This window comes from Geospiza fortis, unplaced genomic scaffold (assembly GCF_000277835.1).
Source record: "Geospiza fortis unplaced genomic scaffold, GeoFor_1.0 scaffold275, whole genome shotgun sequence".
Classification (NCBI taxonomy): domain Eukaryota; kingdom Metazoa; phylum Chordata; class Aves; order Passeriformes; family Thraupidae; genus Geospiza; species Geospiza fortis.
Genome location: NW_005054341.1, coordinates 5,682,751 through 5,697,164, shown reverse-complemented (window position 1 = coordinate 5,697,164; position 14,414 = coordinate 5,682,751). Strand labels below are relative to the sequence as shown.

Sequence of the window (14,414 nt, the reverse complement as noted above, 5' to 3'; positions counted from 1 at the left end):
ATAGGAAGTCCAGACAGGATCACATATTTCCAGGGGTGAGATTCCATCTGATTAAATCACTCTCACTTAGACAGGATAATCCTGTGTGAAGTAAAACATTGCCAGGGAACTCAAAACAAACCCACTGGTTGAGGGAGCAGCATGAGCAGGGAATGATGACCCAGGAGCTGGGAAGACTACAGGACTGGCCACGTCTTCCTCAGCTGGTCGCAGACCCAGAGTCTCAGCCTGGCTGGCAGAGGCAGGGGTGGGACAGAGCTGATCAACAGCCCCAGACACAGCAAGAGGATGAACAGAATCAGAGTCCCCCCAGAGAGCCGGGAGGAGGGCAGGAGAAGGGCTGAAGACAAAGCAAGATCCATGCAGCACCCAGGGCAGGAGGCAGGAACACGTCTGACACAGCTCAGATGGATGGGAGACACAGTCCTGGGCAGAAATGAACTCCTGGCCATAAGCAGAAGGTGCTTGGCGGCAGCTGCAGGGCAGTAACAGCCATGAGTGCCCCAATTCCCTGAAGGGCCAGAGCTTCACATCAAAATCTCAGGGAATACTGTAACTTGGAGCAGGCTTTAGCACTGGCTGGAAGAGTGTTTTGGGAAAGCCTGTGCAGACAGTAAAGGTGTGGGAGTGAAAATACACACACCTGCACTGAAAGTACAGATGGGGAGATGGGGAGAGTGATTTGTAGGGTGGGTGAAGCAAGGTCCAGTGCTCACCTTGGCGGTGTTTCTCTGCCATGTGCTTGTCAGAGCCCAACAGCTCCACAGCTCTATCCTGCATTTCCTCCCCTGCCCCATGGTTCCTCCCCAGAAGGAGTAAAGAAATTCTGAAATACTTCTCAATTCCCCAGTTTATGGTGCTCAGCTTTAACTTTCATCTGCCTCTTCCTGACATAGACTTTTAGGAGCTTTTATGTCCCAGTGTTTATTTTTATCATTTTGGATTCTACACTGGAGTCAAATGTGTTTTCTTTTGGCTACAGGAGAAAGAATAAAATCTGTCATCACAGGCATAACTTTCCAAGGGAGTAGGGTTTTTTATTCTTTTCTGTTCCCTCTTCCAGCACCCTCTCCTAAAGCTGGGTACTAAACTCTTACCACACACCCCTGGATGTGGTCTGCACACCATAGGCATGAGGTAACTTGAGCAAAGTAAAAGGAATGTTGTAAAAGCTGTCCTCAGCTCAAACATCAGATGGTCAGAGAGTATTGAAAGTCAAACCATGCCAAGTTACTGGTTTGCTTTTGCTCCACTTCCCACATATTAACGTGCAGATCCAACATGTCTACAAATGTGGCATCTTAACTGCGGCATCTCGACTATGCAAAGCACATTTTTTTAAATTTTATTGTTGTTAAAAAAGCAGGTTTTCTCTCTGACAAGTGCTGTTTTGGGAGTGGATGGCTGAGCCTGCTGCCTGCAGTGTGGGTGTAAACAAGGTTCATGGTGAAGGAACATGTCTTGCAACACCAATAAATGGGAGAAGACACCAATGAAAAGGTAGACAGGCTTTTAATGGCATGATCCAGAATCCCCTTTTAATAACAAATCTAATGACAACTGTGTCTGATATGAACAAGAAATGGCATAATTGTTTATTTTTTTTTTTTTAAGATGTGATCTGAAATTAAGACAAATGCCAGGTGGGTCTGTACACAGACAGGGCTTCTGTGATGCATGCCAGATTTTATGGCCAAGAAATTTGCCATGCAGTTGAACCAGATTGTGGTTCCTCAGTCGGAGTCCTACATTCTGTTTGCAGTGTGTAAACATTCTCCAGCTGCTTTCCTAAAGAATGCAAAGAAGATATGTAGAGAGAGATTTAGCCTTGGGATTCAGTCACATTTCCAGGCAGAAGGAGCAGAAGTCCTGTCTCCAGAGTGTGCCAGAGGCGAAGGAAAACGTCGGTGCGCCAGGTACAACGTCTGAGTGTAGAGTCACATGCTATCGTGTTAAAAGGAGATCTATAAAATCTTCTGTGTTCCCAGCTCCAATTCCTGTCTGGAGAAGAAGCAGCAGGTCCCATAGCACAGCAGTCCTGGTTTCACACCCAGGGGTACCCCCACGTCCTGCAGAGCTCACCCACCCTCCGCAGGGACGGTCCCGAGCCTGTGCCGTGCGCTCCCGAGGAAACATCAGCCCCAGCCTCCTCCAGGGAACCTGTGCCAGAGCTCCCTGAGCTCCAGGCAGGGCAACATGGGCCAAGGCAGAGGCAGAGCAGCCACTGAGGAGCACCGTGCTGGCACCAGTCCTGCAGGGTCTTCACCAAAGCAGAGCTCTCACCCCTGAGGCCCCTCTGCTTCAGGAGCTAAGAGCAGGAGAAATTATTACCTTGGTCCCTACAAGGAACCCAGCTCTGGATTTGGTTTGGTAGCTCCCTTCCTCCTTTCAGCACAGAGGGCATCAGTGTTTACTTTGAACCTGCTTTCCAGCCGTTTGCAGCTCCAGAAATAAAAGGGATAATGTTCCTCCTTGTGACCCAGCATATGGCCTGTGTGGGGCAGGGCCTGATGCACAGGCTGATGGCCAAGTCTGCCTCAGGCTCTGCAGAATCCAGGAGGGCTCCAACCCCCCAGGCAAAAAGGGACTGACCTGGAGGGAACACACAGCTACTTGGAAGGCAAGATTTGCTGGAGGAGCTACAGTAGGAATGAAGTGACAGGAGAGTGATGGTGTATAAATCACTGTCATTTCCTGGGATTCTGGCTCTACTGGGGATCACAGCTCACCCCAGCCTGCAGGCAGAGCTATTCCCTGGCCTTGCAAAACTACCAACCCTAGCTCTCCTCCTCATGGGGAGGTGCAGGAGTAGCTGGCAAACAGATGGAACCAAACTTGCAAACTCTCAGGTGGTCCCCATGGGCTTTGTCAAACCAGCCTAGCTCTGCTGGAGCACGGCCATGTTTCAGTTCAGCCAGAAGAAACTCATTTGATACCAAACTCATGATGTCCACACTGGGACTTTTAGTGTGTTCACAGGATTAATTGAACTGCAGGTGGCTGATGTGTGGGGCAAGGCCTTAGCTGGGCATTGGTGTCAGTGCACGTGGGATAGCTGTGGGTCAATAAACCGTACAGAGAAGAAAGCAGTGTGCTGAGGGATCACTGGGATGCTACTGGAGCTGCCCAGGCTATCAGTGATCATCTTCTTACAGGGGATCTACAGTGAGAAAACACCTCTGTGTGGGAAAGGAGAAATGTGAAAGATTTTCTTGCCCCAACACAACCTGCTTTGGATCAAAACATTTCACCACCAAACTCAGCGCTTGTGTTAGCCAGGATCAGCCACGTGAACAGTGATGCTCCAGACCCTGCTCCATGCCCCACGGAGCTGTGTGTCTGTCCAGCAGCTGTTGCAGGTCTGGTGGCAAGCAGGACAGCTGTCAGCCACCCAGGCTGGCGTGTTTCAGCCCTGGTTTGTGCTCAGGCAGGTGCAGCCTCACAGCTGACATGCACTTTGGTACAGTGGTATCCTGTTCCCCCTTGCACATTCACTGCACACAGCAGTCAGCCCTGCACACATCTGAAGTCACAGATGAGACTTCTCTGAAGGTAGCAGGACCCTTTTTAACCTTTAGTCACTATATATAATGGTCACTACTTATATTGTTGTAATAATATATATATATATTATAATTTTCTTTACTTTAAAAAGGGCAAGCAAAGTCTCCTGCCTCTCACTGATTCCAAGCACAACTGACCCAGAGATATTTGCTACCAAAACACCTTTTGCACCAAGGCAAACAGAAGTCCCTGTGCTGCCAACCAGACAAATCAGTTAAGCAGCTCCATCCATCCGTGTGTTTGAGCCTCTCCACAGTATCAGTCTGGCTGGTGCCATCTGTCCTTTTCTCCCTCTGCTCGTGCAATCCATTGCCACACTGGTTAGCACTGAGAGCTGCCTTCCAGATTGCCCACGTGGCACATCCCTCCCTGCATCCATGCTTCTTTGCAGGCAGCTCCTGGCCAGCCAGCAGCCACTGGCTCCTTCTCAGCAGCCAGGGAGGCATCTCAGCTGCTGGGCAGAGCCCCTGCAGAGTGAGGACCCAGCATGAACACCATGCACTCCCAAAGGCTCTGGTGGTCCCAACACAGATCAGCGAGACGTGTCTCTCCCTACCCATGCAGATGAACACGCTGATGAACAAACAGCGGTGGCCTGTACCAGGAGTTCCCCCAAAACACATGTGGGCAAAATCACCTGCAAGGACACAGCCACACACCCCAGCAGTGCTTGAGCAGCCCTGTGTGCCCTCGAGCTTGGCAGAGCTTGCACCAGACTCACAGCAGAGAGCAACAGGGCCTTGCCTCTCCCACCTGTCTGGGATGTGACAGCCCACCACGTCCTGTGATGCCACACTAGATCCTCTGGCATTCCTCAACCACCTAACCTCTCCCTAACATCACAGGCCTTCTTGTCCCCAGACATGTTCTCCTCTGTTTGCTCCAGCTATGGCGGGGTGCCCTTCCAACCTTCCTGCAGGGCAGCAGAAGAAGAGAGGACCCAGAGGAAATTCTGTGTGTGCTGGTCCCCCAGATGGGAGCATCCCCATCCAGGAGGACATGGCCTGGGGCACACCATGCACTTTCCTGCTGCCCCTCATGCCAGGGACAGCTGGGAAGCAGGGCTGTGCAGGAGCAGGGAGCCTGGCAGCACAACCACGAGGAGAGATGGCCCATGCTGGTCTCAGATCTCTACGGACCCAGCTGCACCTTCAGCCCAGCCCTGTCAGACAACACTGTGAACAGCTTTGTTGGTGACCTCCAGAAGTCCCATCTTGCCTCAACTATTCTTTGATTCACTAAATCATGGAAGTGGTGGAATCTTCCTTGCTGGAGACACTGAAGGCTCATCTTGACACAGGCCCACATAATCTAATCCAGGGTCTCATTTTCAATAGAAAATTGGACAAGTTGATTTCCAAGAGTTCCTTTCAATGTAAACTTTAATTTCTGTAACATGGAATATCTATTTACTTATATTTTTAATTTCCTTGCAACCAGATTAAAACAAAAGAAAAATTATTATTAAAAAATTGTCTGAAGCAAAAATTTCAGGGGCAAAAAGCATAATACACCACTGGGTTTGGAGCCATTCAGATCTATTACTCTTGCTCAGTTCAGCATAGACCTGTGCCTGATGTCCAGCTGTGCTGGCCATCTTTCCCTTGCTTTCTGAAACCTGTGGGACCTGCCAGGTGGCTCTCCAGTATATCCCAGCTTTGGCATATATCCCAGTGGGACCAGGAATCTGCTGCACCACAGAGGGAGATGGTACCTTGGTGCCACCAGAATCCTGCCTGCTTCTTGTGGTGGGGTCATGGTAGATAGACCTCTTAGAAGACAGCTCAGTTTCACAGAAACCTTTTAATAAAGAAAGTCCCCACAGTCCTGTGAAAGACTTCACTGGATGGTTGCTTCACAATTAAAAGCCTGCCCAATTTCTTCATCTGCTGTTCTTGGCTGTTCTGACTTCCCTGCTTTCATGAGCCAGAGGAAGACCACAGAACCAGAGAATGGTTTGGGTTGGAAGGGACTTTAAAGACCATCTAGTTTCAGCCCCTTGCTATGGGCAAGGACACCTTCCACTAGACCAGGATGCTCAGTGCCCTGTCCAACCCAGCCTTGTGTCTGCCCTGGAGTTTCCTTTCTGACATTGGGCCACAGAAAACTGTCCCTTAAACTTTTTCCTGAACAAATACACTGATTGTGCTTTATTGGCTTCCCATGATCAGGCAGGTTTGCTAACCCTGTTAATAATCCTGTAGTCCTCTTTCAAAGCTCTTTCAATGTCATTTTTGGCATGTGCATTAAGACATGGATGGACCAACTGGTAAAAGCTTCACAACCAAGTCTTACCATCTAAGTACTCTAAAATTAATAGACCTTCAATAAATTAATAGGAGTCCCATTATGATTTATATTTCTGGAAAGAATCTGTCTTTGAGTTTATTCTGTTTTCTAGTTTCTAAACCTGCAGCGCATACTTAGGTTCTAGTCTGACCCACACTTCAAACTCAGACAAAGTTTTAATGCCACCAGAAGAAGTGGTCACAGTCTCTGTGCGTCCTTCTTCTGTTGTGGGACCAAATGGTGAACCAGAGTGATGAAATGAACCAGATGAAAAAGAAACTGGTGAATCAGAGCAGTTTGTGTTGTGCTGGATCAGCATTTCCAGCCATTTATCAAATTGCTGCTGCACTGTAAATGTGGTGGAACTGTGCCACAAAAACAGCTGGAACTTGGAGGGATGTTGCTTTTGATGGCAACATCAGCTCAGTCCATCAGACCACAGGCTGAGCTCCCTCTGAGTTCCCAGTGCTGCTCTGCAAAGATGAGGGCATGTTTGGAAATCAATGGAAAACACTCTGAGCTGGGTGAAATGAATTCTTAGTGTTGGCAACACTGAGACTGTTACGTGAAGGGGTAATTCCTGTCTCCTGTTTCTACACATTTCCCTGTTCAGGTGTGCAAGGATTTTCTCCCTGACACCCTGTCACAGCTCTCATCCTCCTTTCCAGGACTCCTGCAGATATGAGCAGCTTCGGGATTCCTTGAACTTGATGGCCATCAGTGTGTGACTGTTTGCATTCATGTTCAAATGAATCAAGGTCATTACTGTTCAGATTCCTCTGTCAAGCTTTGTTGTCTGCAAATAGTAAATTTGCAGGTAGTTGCAACTGCAGGAATAGGTGTACAGAGCAGCTGTATTTTTGTTCTGTCTCATGCAGTGCCTCTTTTAGGCATGACAATGGTGTGAAGCACAAAGTATTTGGGTCTGGAGTGTTTTCTTCTGTGAGGTGTGGGGAGAATTTTGTCTACTTCAAGATCTCATCAAGATCAGACAGGTACCAGCCCTCCTTGCTTTCACTTTCAAGCCTTCCTAATTAGTCTGGGGGCTAAACAGTCGGTTGATTTAGCTCTAGCTGAGTGTTAGCTTATGCTCAGATAATATTATTTGAAGAGCACAGCCCTTGCTTTTACGTTCACATTGTTCATCCTCAACGCGTGGCAGAGGTGAGCATCAAGGAAAAGACATAAACCCCACCTCTGCCCCTCAAGCCACTGTCCCCTCAGATAGAAATGCCATGGCCATGGCATGCCAGCAAACCTCTCATTGCAAAGCAGCAGGTTTTGGGTACGCCACAGGATAATCATTTCCCACCCTGCCCTGTAGGGGAACTTTCAACCACAGTGCCAAAATTCACAAACACCAAGAGTGTGACAATAAAACACAAGGAATTCAGGTGCAAGGGGCACCCAGGCTAAAGGCATCCAGTGACTATCCACATCCTCACAATGGAGCTGTGTTTGGTGCACTGCAGGTCTGTGGCACCAACCATGCCCAGGCTGAGAGGAACCTCCCTTGCTGGGGGATGTGATGTCCACAGATCACAGTTTGGTATTTGTGACAGATGTGGCTGCAGTGTGCTCCCTTCTACATTAATTAGCAAGAACTCCTGATTTCCCAGCAAGCTGCCAACACATCTCTACTTCCACCTAAGCACCCACCACAGAGGCATCTGCTGAAACAGCAGCAGTGTCTGAGAAGCAATGCCAGACAGCCTCCTCTGTGGGACATACTGGAGCAGGTGGGAGCATCCAGCAAGACCTGCCTGTCTCCCAATTCCCACCTGTAGAGGCACCTCTGAAAAGGAGAGAAGAGCCCTCCCCTCCTTACCCCTTCTCTTAGCACACAAGGATGCATCCATCCCTCTTGAATAAGCTAGTGGCAATCCCTTGCTAACACAGGCGGTGGGAGGTGAGCCAACACTCAGGGAAATGGCAGAGACCAAGGCTGGTGTTTTCCCAGCAAGGAGAAAGGAAGGAGCTGCCTGAAGGACAGGAGCCTTCCTCTTTAGCAGGCCTTGCTCTTGTCACCTCTGCTCCTCCTTCCACAGCTGGAGTCGGTGTTGAGGACTGGTATTGCTAACGGGGAGGAGAATCCCTGGGGAGGGAGGCAGGTCAGGCACTGGGTCACGGCTGGGTGCTGTGCGTTAGCAAGCGTGAGCTGCGGGGGTCTCCCTTGGAAAGGCTCCGTGGCTCAGAGGCTGCCAGGCCCGTGGGAGCTGATTGCAGTGTGGGGTGAGAGTGAGTGAAGCATTCAAGTACAGCTACTGCTATACACTCGTGGGTCCAGCATGGAAGGCTGTGCTGCAGCATCTCAAGTGTATACTATATGCAGAAGTTACCCAGTCTGCTGGGCTCGCAGAGGAAGGTCATTATCTGGCAGCTGCCTTACTTTCCAGGGACACCTGCTTTCCTTTGGTTGCTGGACTTTGAGTCTGGGTTTTTCCTCTTTGTCGTTTTTTGGCCACGCCAGGAGATGGCAGGGAATCTCCTGTAGGCCCCGGGGCCTGAGCTGAGGGCTGAGGTCGGGGGGAAGTAGGAACTCGCTGAGGAGCAGTCCCTGGTTTGTGCTGTCGGCAGGGAGAAGGACTTTCCCTCCGAGGCAGCAGCTGGCTTCTGGGGGAAGTGCTGGGGTTCCTGGAAGGAAGGACGGGGCTCCGAGGGGATGCACCACTGGGCCTCTGCGAGCTGCTCCGTGGAGGAAGAGAAGTGGAGCTCGGTGACGAAGGAAGCCGGCTTTGTACCTGTGTTGTTCGGCCCTCAGATGGGACACTCCCAGCTGGTCTCTGTGTCTGAAGCCTGCAGAGAAGAAAAGAGAGAGAAGAGGGAGGATGAAGGGGAATTTTGCAAGGGACTCTTGGCCTCCTGGCAGGATTGGCATGAATGTTGCCAGGCAATCACAAGGAGTCTCCAGCACCAGGACAGGAGAACCTATGCCGCCAACAAGATGGGGCACCAGTTTGAACACCATCCTGTAACTCAGTGTAGTTAACTGCTAAGTGTTTGCCTTGATGCTCCAGTATTCTCTGAGTCAACACGCAGGTATGGTATGTGGGACTTCTCTTAACATGCAGAATGGATGCAGCAACCTTTTCCAAGGCAGGACATACAATTTGGGAATGTGGGCATGAGTTAGATTGCACCAGTTGGCCTCTCATGGTAACTGTGATGGAAGATAAACCAACTGAGGCAATCCCAGCTTGCAGCCTCGCTGCCCTTGCAGCTCTAATCACAATAGTCAGGCCAGGAGGCCAGGTCTCCCTGCAGAGTCATGGCCGTGCTGCCAAATGGAGAGCTCAACACCAGGGGCATCTGCTATTATCAGACCAAGTGAAAGGGCTTGTGAAAGGAAAGGTCTCAAAGCCAGGGCAAGCAAAGAGAGGCTTCAAAAAAAGAAGACAGAGAGGTGAGTATTTCACACACCTGTGGGCTGTAATGAATGTAGGAAACAAGTATGGACTATGCATTCAAGCTGAGTAAAGGATGAAGTCATGGGAGGTGAGCAAAGCCCTGGCTGTGTCTCCTCAACAAGCCCAGCTCTTTGCATTTCTCACCATTTTGGTCTTACCTGCAGGCAGCAGCTGCATCCTGTGGGGAGCTGCCCAGCCCTGCCACAGCAGCAGCCACGGAGCTCTCCAACCTCACCGCCTCCAGCGGCGTTTTCACCGGCACGATGGGGCGAGGAATTCTGCTCCTTGTGCTTATGGCTCTCTCTTCTCTCCCCAGCAGCGCAGCCTTCCTCTCTCCCTTCCGTGGGATGGAGTCATCAGAGTCGTGGGTGTCCTCCTCGGAGCCGGTGGCTGACAGGGTTTCGGAGGCTCGGCGCCGCTCGTCGCTGGAGGAGGCCGAGGAGGAGGCACCTGAGGCCAGCCGCAGGAGGCGGCTCTGTCTCTTCTCCATCACCAGGCGAGCCAGATCGGGTTGCTTTGCCCTCTTATAAAGCCTTTCTTTGGCTGAGAGTGAAGTTGAAAGGTCTGAGCCAGTGTCCTCCTCAGAGAACAAAATGGGTATCCGGCTCCTGTACCGGGAGCCCAGCGGCCTCCTGGGGCCCGGCTGCGGTGTCTCGAGGACGGTCTCTGCTCGCTTCAGGTGCTCTGTCGCTGGTGCTGCCTTCTCCAGGCCAGGCTCCCTTGTAGCCACCTTGGCAGGCTCTTCCAAGTCCAGTGAGAGCTCTGCTTTGCCAGAGGGCTCTGGCTTTTCCTCGGGAAGCTTTGGCATGCCATTGGGAAGGGCTGGCTGCTCCCCCACGGTCTCTGAGGTGGTTTCTGCGTGGTTGGCCGACAGCGCGCAGCTCTCCGTCTCTGCCCCTTCCAGCCCGGAATGAATGCTGCCATTCTCCACCAGCACCAGGTTCTCCTCCAGCTCCTCCTCGACGATGACCTCCTCGAACTGCCCCGGGGGACCGTGCTCCTCGTGCCGCATCAGCTGCCCGCTGGAGGACATCACGTTCAGGTGGGTCTTCTCAGCGATGTGAACAAACGTGCGCTCCACTTTGGTGAACGGGGAGGAGGCTGTAGCCACTGCCACGGGAGGCTTTGGTTCTGATTTAAGGACTGAGGACAGGGTCCCTGGCTCAGACACATCCAGCTGGCTCCCCATGGGCTGCGGCCGCTCGCTCTGAGGTGTCAGTGCAGCAAGAGTGCCCAGATCGACTTCTGGAGGTAACTCTGCAGCCACTGGAGACTTCTTCAGATCGCCTGGTGAAAACAGCACTAAAGTTTTTGAGCCTTCCTCCAGCTCCAGGTCCCCATCAGCAGTGGATGCTCGACCCTTGGAGCCCTTCTGGTCATCAGCCAGGAGCGTGGACGGAGCGCACTCCTGGCTGCGCTCCGTGCTCTTCTGACTCAGGTCGCTGCTGGAATCACTGTGCATGTCAATCTCATTGCCCTCCTCCTCCTCCTCCCCCTCGTCCTGCTCATCTTCCTCCTCCTCATAGTCTTCCTCCTCTTCTTCCTCCTCCTCTTCCTCCTCTTTTCCATTCATTTCCAGATAAGGTTCCAGAGGTTTGCAAGGAGCAGTCAAGACAATATTTGAAAAATCAACTTTCTTTATCCGCTGGGATAACTTAGGCTTTTCCCAGTAGTTGCACATATCTCTTCTGAAGTCTTGGTAAGGCAAACTTAAAGGGACCGCCTTGGGCAGGCCATTTATTTCAAATGACTTCAGCATGTATGCCTGCAGGAAGACAAGTGTGACAAAAGAAGAGGGTGAGTTAGCATTCAGACAACAGCATTGACACAGGACCAACATCAGCTGGATGAATCCATGGAAAGCATCTAATCCATCATGCTTTCAAAATATATGCCTGAGCAGTCATCACTCCATCATTTGATTCATACAAACCTTAGAGAGATTCACACGTACTTAGCAACGAAGGAAACAGAACATGCCACAGAAGTTCCTTTGTTGGCAGTCTTTAACCTGGACCTAAAAGAACCATTTTCAAGCAATTCCTCAGGATTTTTTCACATGTCCCAATCTTCTTCAGTGTTTATGTATTTATTTCAGTATTTATGTATTTACATAGTCACTCCTTCCTTACTGGAATCACTTAGCAACTTGCTTTTATGCCCAGTGAACTGAAGGGGCACCTCTGGGCCAGATAAATTTCCCGATCACTTTCCATTAGCATCCACCACTGCCCCTGGGGCAGTAACACTTGTAGTGCTACTGTGTTCCCTTGGTGCAGCATCCATCCGCCCTTCTGCTCCCACATCCCTGTAGCAACTCCTCATTCTGTCTCCCACTGGCTTCTGCTTCCCCTGAAATCATCAGCAAGTCATGAAAGCTGGCACACAAAGTGTCATTATCAGGTCCTGGGGTGTCCAACCAGGAGAAGTGAAGGGCACACAGGACAGGTGGTGGTGGGGGCACTGTTTCTCCACCAGCAGCCTGTGGAAGTAGCAGGCTGTGAGATGATTGCAAATGATCCTACAGAAAAACAGGAGCTCACACACACATGCACACACTTGACCAAACAAGGCCAAAATAAATAGGAAATGCCTGTCAAGCATGGCCTACTTAACAATCAGTTGCAAATGAAAACCCCATCAGCACCACTCTGCAGAATGGATTTTAAACCAAATCATTTACAGCACAATTGTGTTAGGGCTTGCAAACTGTAACCTCTCCATAAAATCAACTGGTCAATTATGCATCACATGTTACCCTTGAAAAGTCCTGACCATGAACAGCAGGGCTCCAAACATCTGCGTTTTCCAGTGGCATTTGACAGTGCCAGAGAATATTTAGGCTACACAACTAAACATGCACCCACTTAACCATGTGAGCTCCAGAGCTGCTCAGAGCTACCACATTCACCTGGCCGTGGGAATGGATCTTTTTGTCTCTGCTGGGGAGAAAAAGCCCTCAGTGGCTTTTCAGTCCAATGGCACAACTAAAAATGGTGCTGAAAAATGTACTATTTTTATGCTCCTCTACTACAGAGACATTTTAAACAGGTTGGTGGGCAGCACCAAGCTGTTCTGCATGGTTGTTATCCAGTCAATATTTCTTTTTAAATCTTATAAATTAAAACACAGGCTGGTTTTGGTAATACCTCTGGAATCCAAAGCTGCTTCTCTTCTTTCATTAAAGCTGAAGCCTGGCCCTGAAGATGGCTCTGTATTAGCCTGGTTTGGGCCTTCACTGACCCACTCTACCTTTTGTATCAGGATGGCAGACGTGGAACTTGGATTGGTAAGAGGCACTTACTGCCCTTTGCAAAGGAAATTACCCACACGGCTTCTTCCCTCAGGCATTTCTTGGAAATTAGTTCATTCAACAGCCTAGGATTGGATGATGCACATTGGCTGGGTTTGTTTTTCCCAAGAAATACACCCACAGTGCCATTCCTGGAATCAGGATGCACTTCCCCAGTGGGAATGGGTCCCGACCAACATCTTGCCTTGTGCTGAGCCCCCCGTTGGAAAGAGTTCCACCACCCCAACAACAGTTCCTTTCCTGCTCTACCTCACGCCGTTTTCCAGATGCTGTGTTTGATCATGCAGATGGACAATTGCTGTATTTCTTTGCATTGTGAAATATGCACCTGTGTAGATCTTCAAATCTCTTCCCAGCCCTTGGCTTGTGCCATCTCTTCTGCTTTGTGGTCAAGGTGATACGCTATGAGGTCAAGGCCAGAGATATGATTTCTCTGCCCTGCAGTCTGCATCACCAGCAGCTCTGTCTCCAGCAAACCCTCTTTCCTCCATGGCTTTTCCCTTGCAAGACATCAAAAGTTTTTCTGAAATGAGGTTGCACTAAGCAATAATGCATGACATGGAGCTGGATGCTGCTGTAAGAAGAATAGTAGCTGTTTATTTCTTGCGCCCCTCTGCTACCACTGAGTCATGCTGTAGAGAACCTTTTAACCCTCATGTAGTTCCACCTCTACAAATTCCTTGCAGTATTTAGGAAATGGACTGTGTTTCTGTCTGTCTTTTCAATTTCTCCATGTATGTTCTACTTTCCTGTATGGACACTGCACCCTGAGCACACATGCACACACTCGACCAAACAAGGCCAAAATAAATAGGAAATGCCCGTCAAGCATGGCCTAATTAACAATCAGTTGCAAATGAAAATCCCATCAGCACCACTCTGCAGAATGGATTTTAAACCAAATCATTTACAGAAAAATAGTAGTTCTTTATTTCTTGTGCCTTCTTCTGAGCACAACAGTGACTGCTTTGCTTGTACCTACCTTTGGGAGACTTGGACTGCTTCACCTGCTGCATGCACTACCCCAAAACTGCAGAACACATTGATTAAAGCAGCCTGAGACAGTCACTGCTTTGCCACTTGTAAATGCACCGTGGAGAAAGTCCAAAGAACACAAATATCCAACTACAAGAAACTCTCCCGAACAAGGCGTTCCCACTTTGAACCCCTCACTAGAGAAATTTGGGTCCTTTGACAGTCTTTTGTAGTACATCACACTCAGCTAGCTCAAGGACTATTCCCCAAAGGCCAGAGAAGAATTTTTCTGCTCTGCTGAACTAATCTAATGGGGAGGAACTGAGGGAAGGTGTCACAAGATCTGAAGTGGAGAGGCTTAGCCTGTGTCTTAAACCTGTAGAATAAAAAAGATGTAAGGAATCTCTGGAGATCTATGCTCCAACCACCCCTCAAAGCAGGACCAACTTAGAGCTGCCTGTTGCTGAGCCACATCCAGCTGAGTTTTTAGTACTTCAAGGATGGAAATCTCACAACCTCTTTGGGACCCTCTCCTAGAGTTTGAGGCTCTTCATGGTGAAAAAGTTGGGGGGTTTAGGATCTAATTCCTCTATCTAACCTTCCTTTCATGAAACGTTTGTCCATAACATCTCATCTTTCCAGTGTGTACCTCGCTCCATCAGGCAATTCAATGAAGAAGAAGGATGCCACAACCAATCTTGTTTTTAGGCAGAACAGACCCAGATCTCTCAGCCTCTCCTCATGTCAGATGTTTCCAGTTCCTTGTCATCCTGGCAGCCCCCTGTCACGTTCACTCTCCTGTGAGCAGGAACTAGGCCATGAGCTAAGGCAGCCACATTTTCCTGCCTGTTTGACCTCAGATTTCC

The 14,414-nt window shown here is 49.7% G+C and overlaps 1 protein-coding gene across 1 annotated transcript in view; it reads right to left on the bottom strand.

Annotated features, from left to right (window-relative positions):
• Nucleotides 1–1,493: 1,493 nt before the first annotated feature.
• TTBK1 (tau tubulin kinase 1) overlaps nucleotides 1,494–14,414 on the bottom strand; it is an 88,495-nt gene continuing 75,574 nt past the window's right edge. The window contains exons 13-14 of the mRNA XM_031058296.1: nucleotides 9,419–11,025; nucleotides 1,494–8,649 (exon numbers count right to left, since the gene is read on the bottom strand). Coding sequence (XP_030914156.1) covers nucleotides 8,223–8,649; nucleotides 9,419–11,025 — 2,034 coding nt within the window. The 3' untranslated portion in view covers nucleotides 1,494–8,222. The remainder of the gene's footprint in view (nucleotides 8,650–9,418; nucleotides 11,026–14,414) is intronic.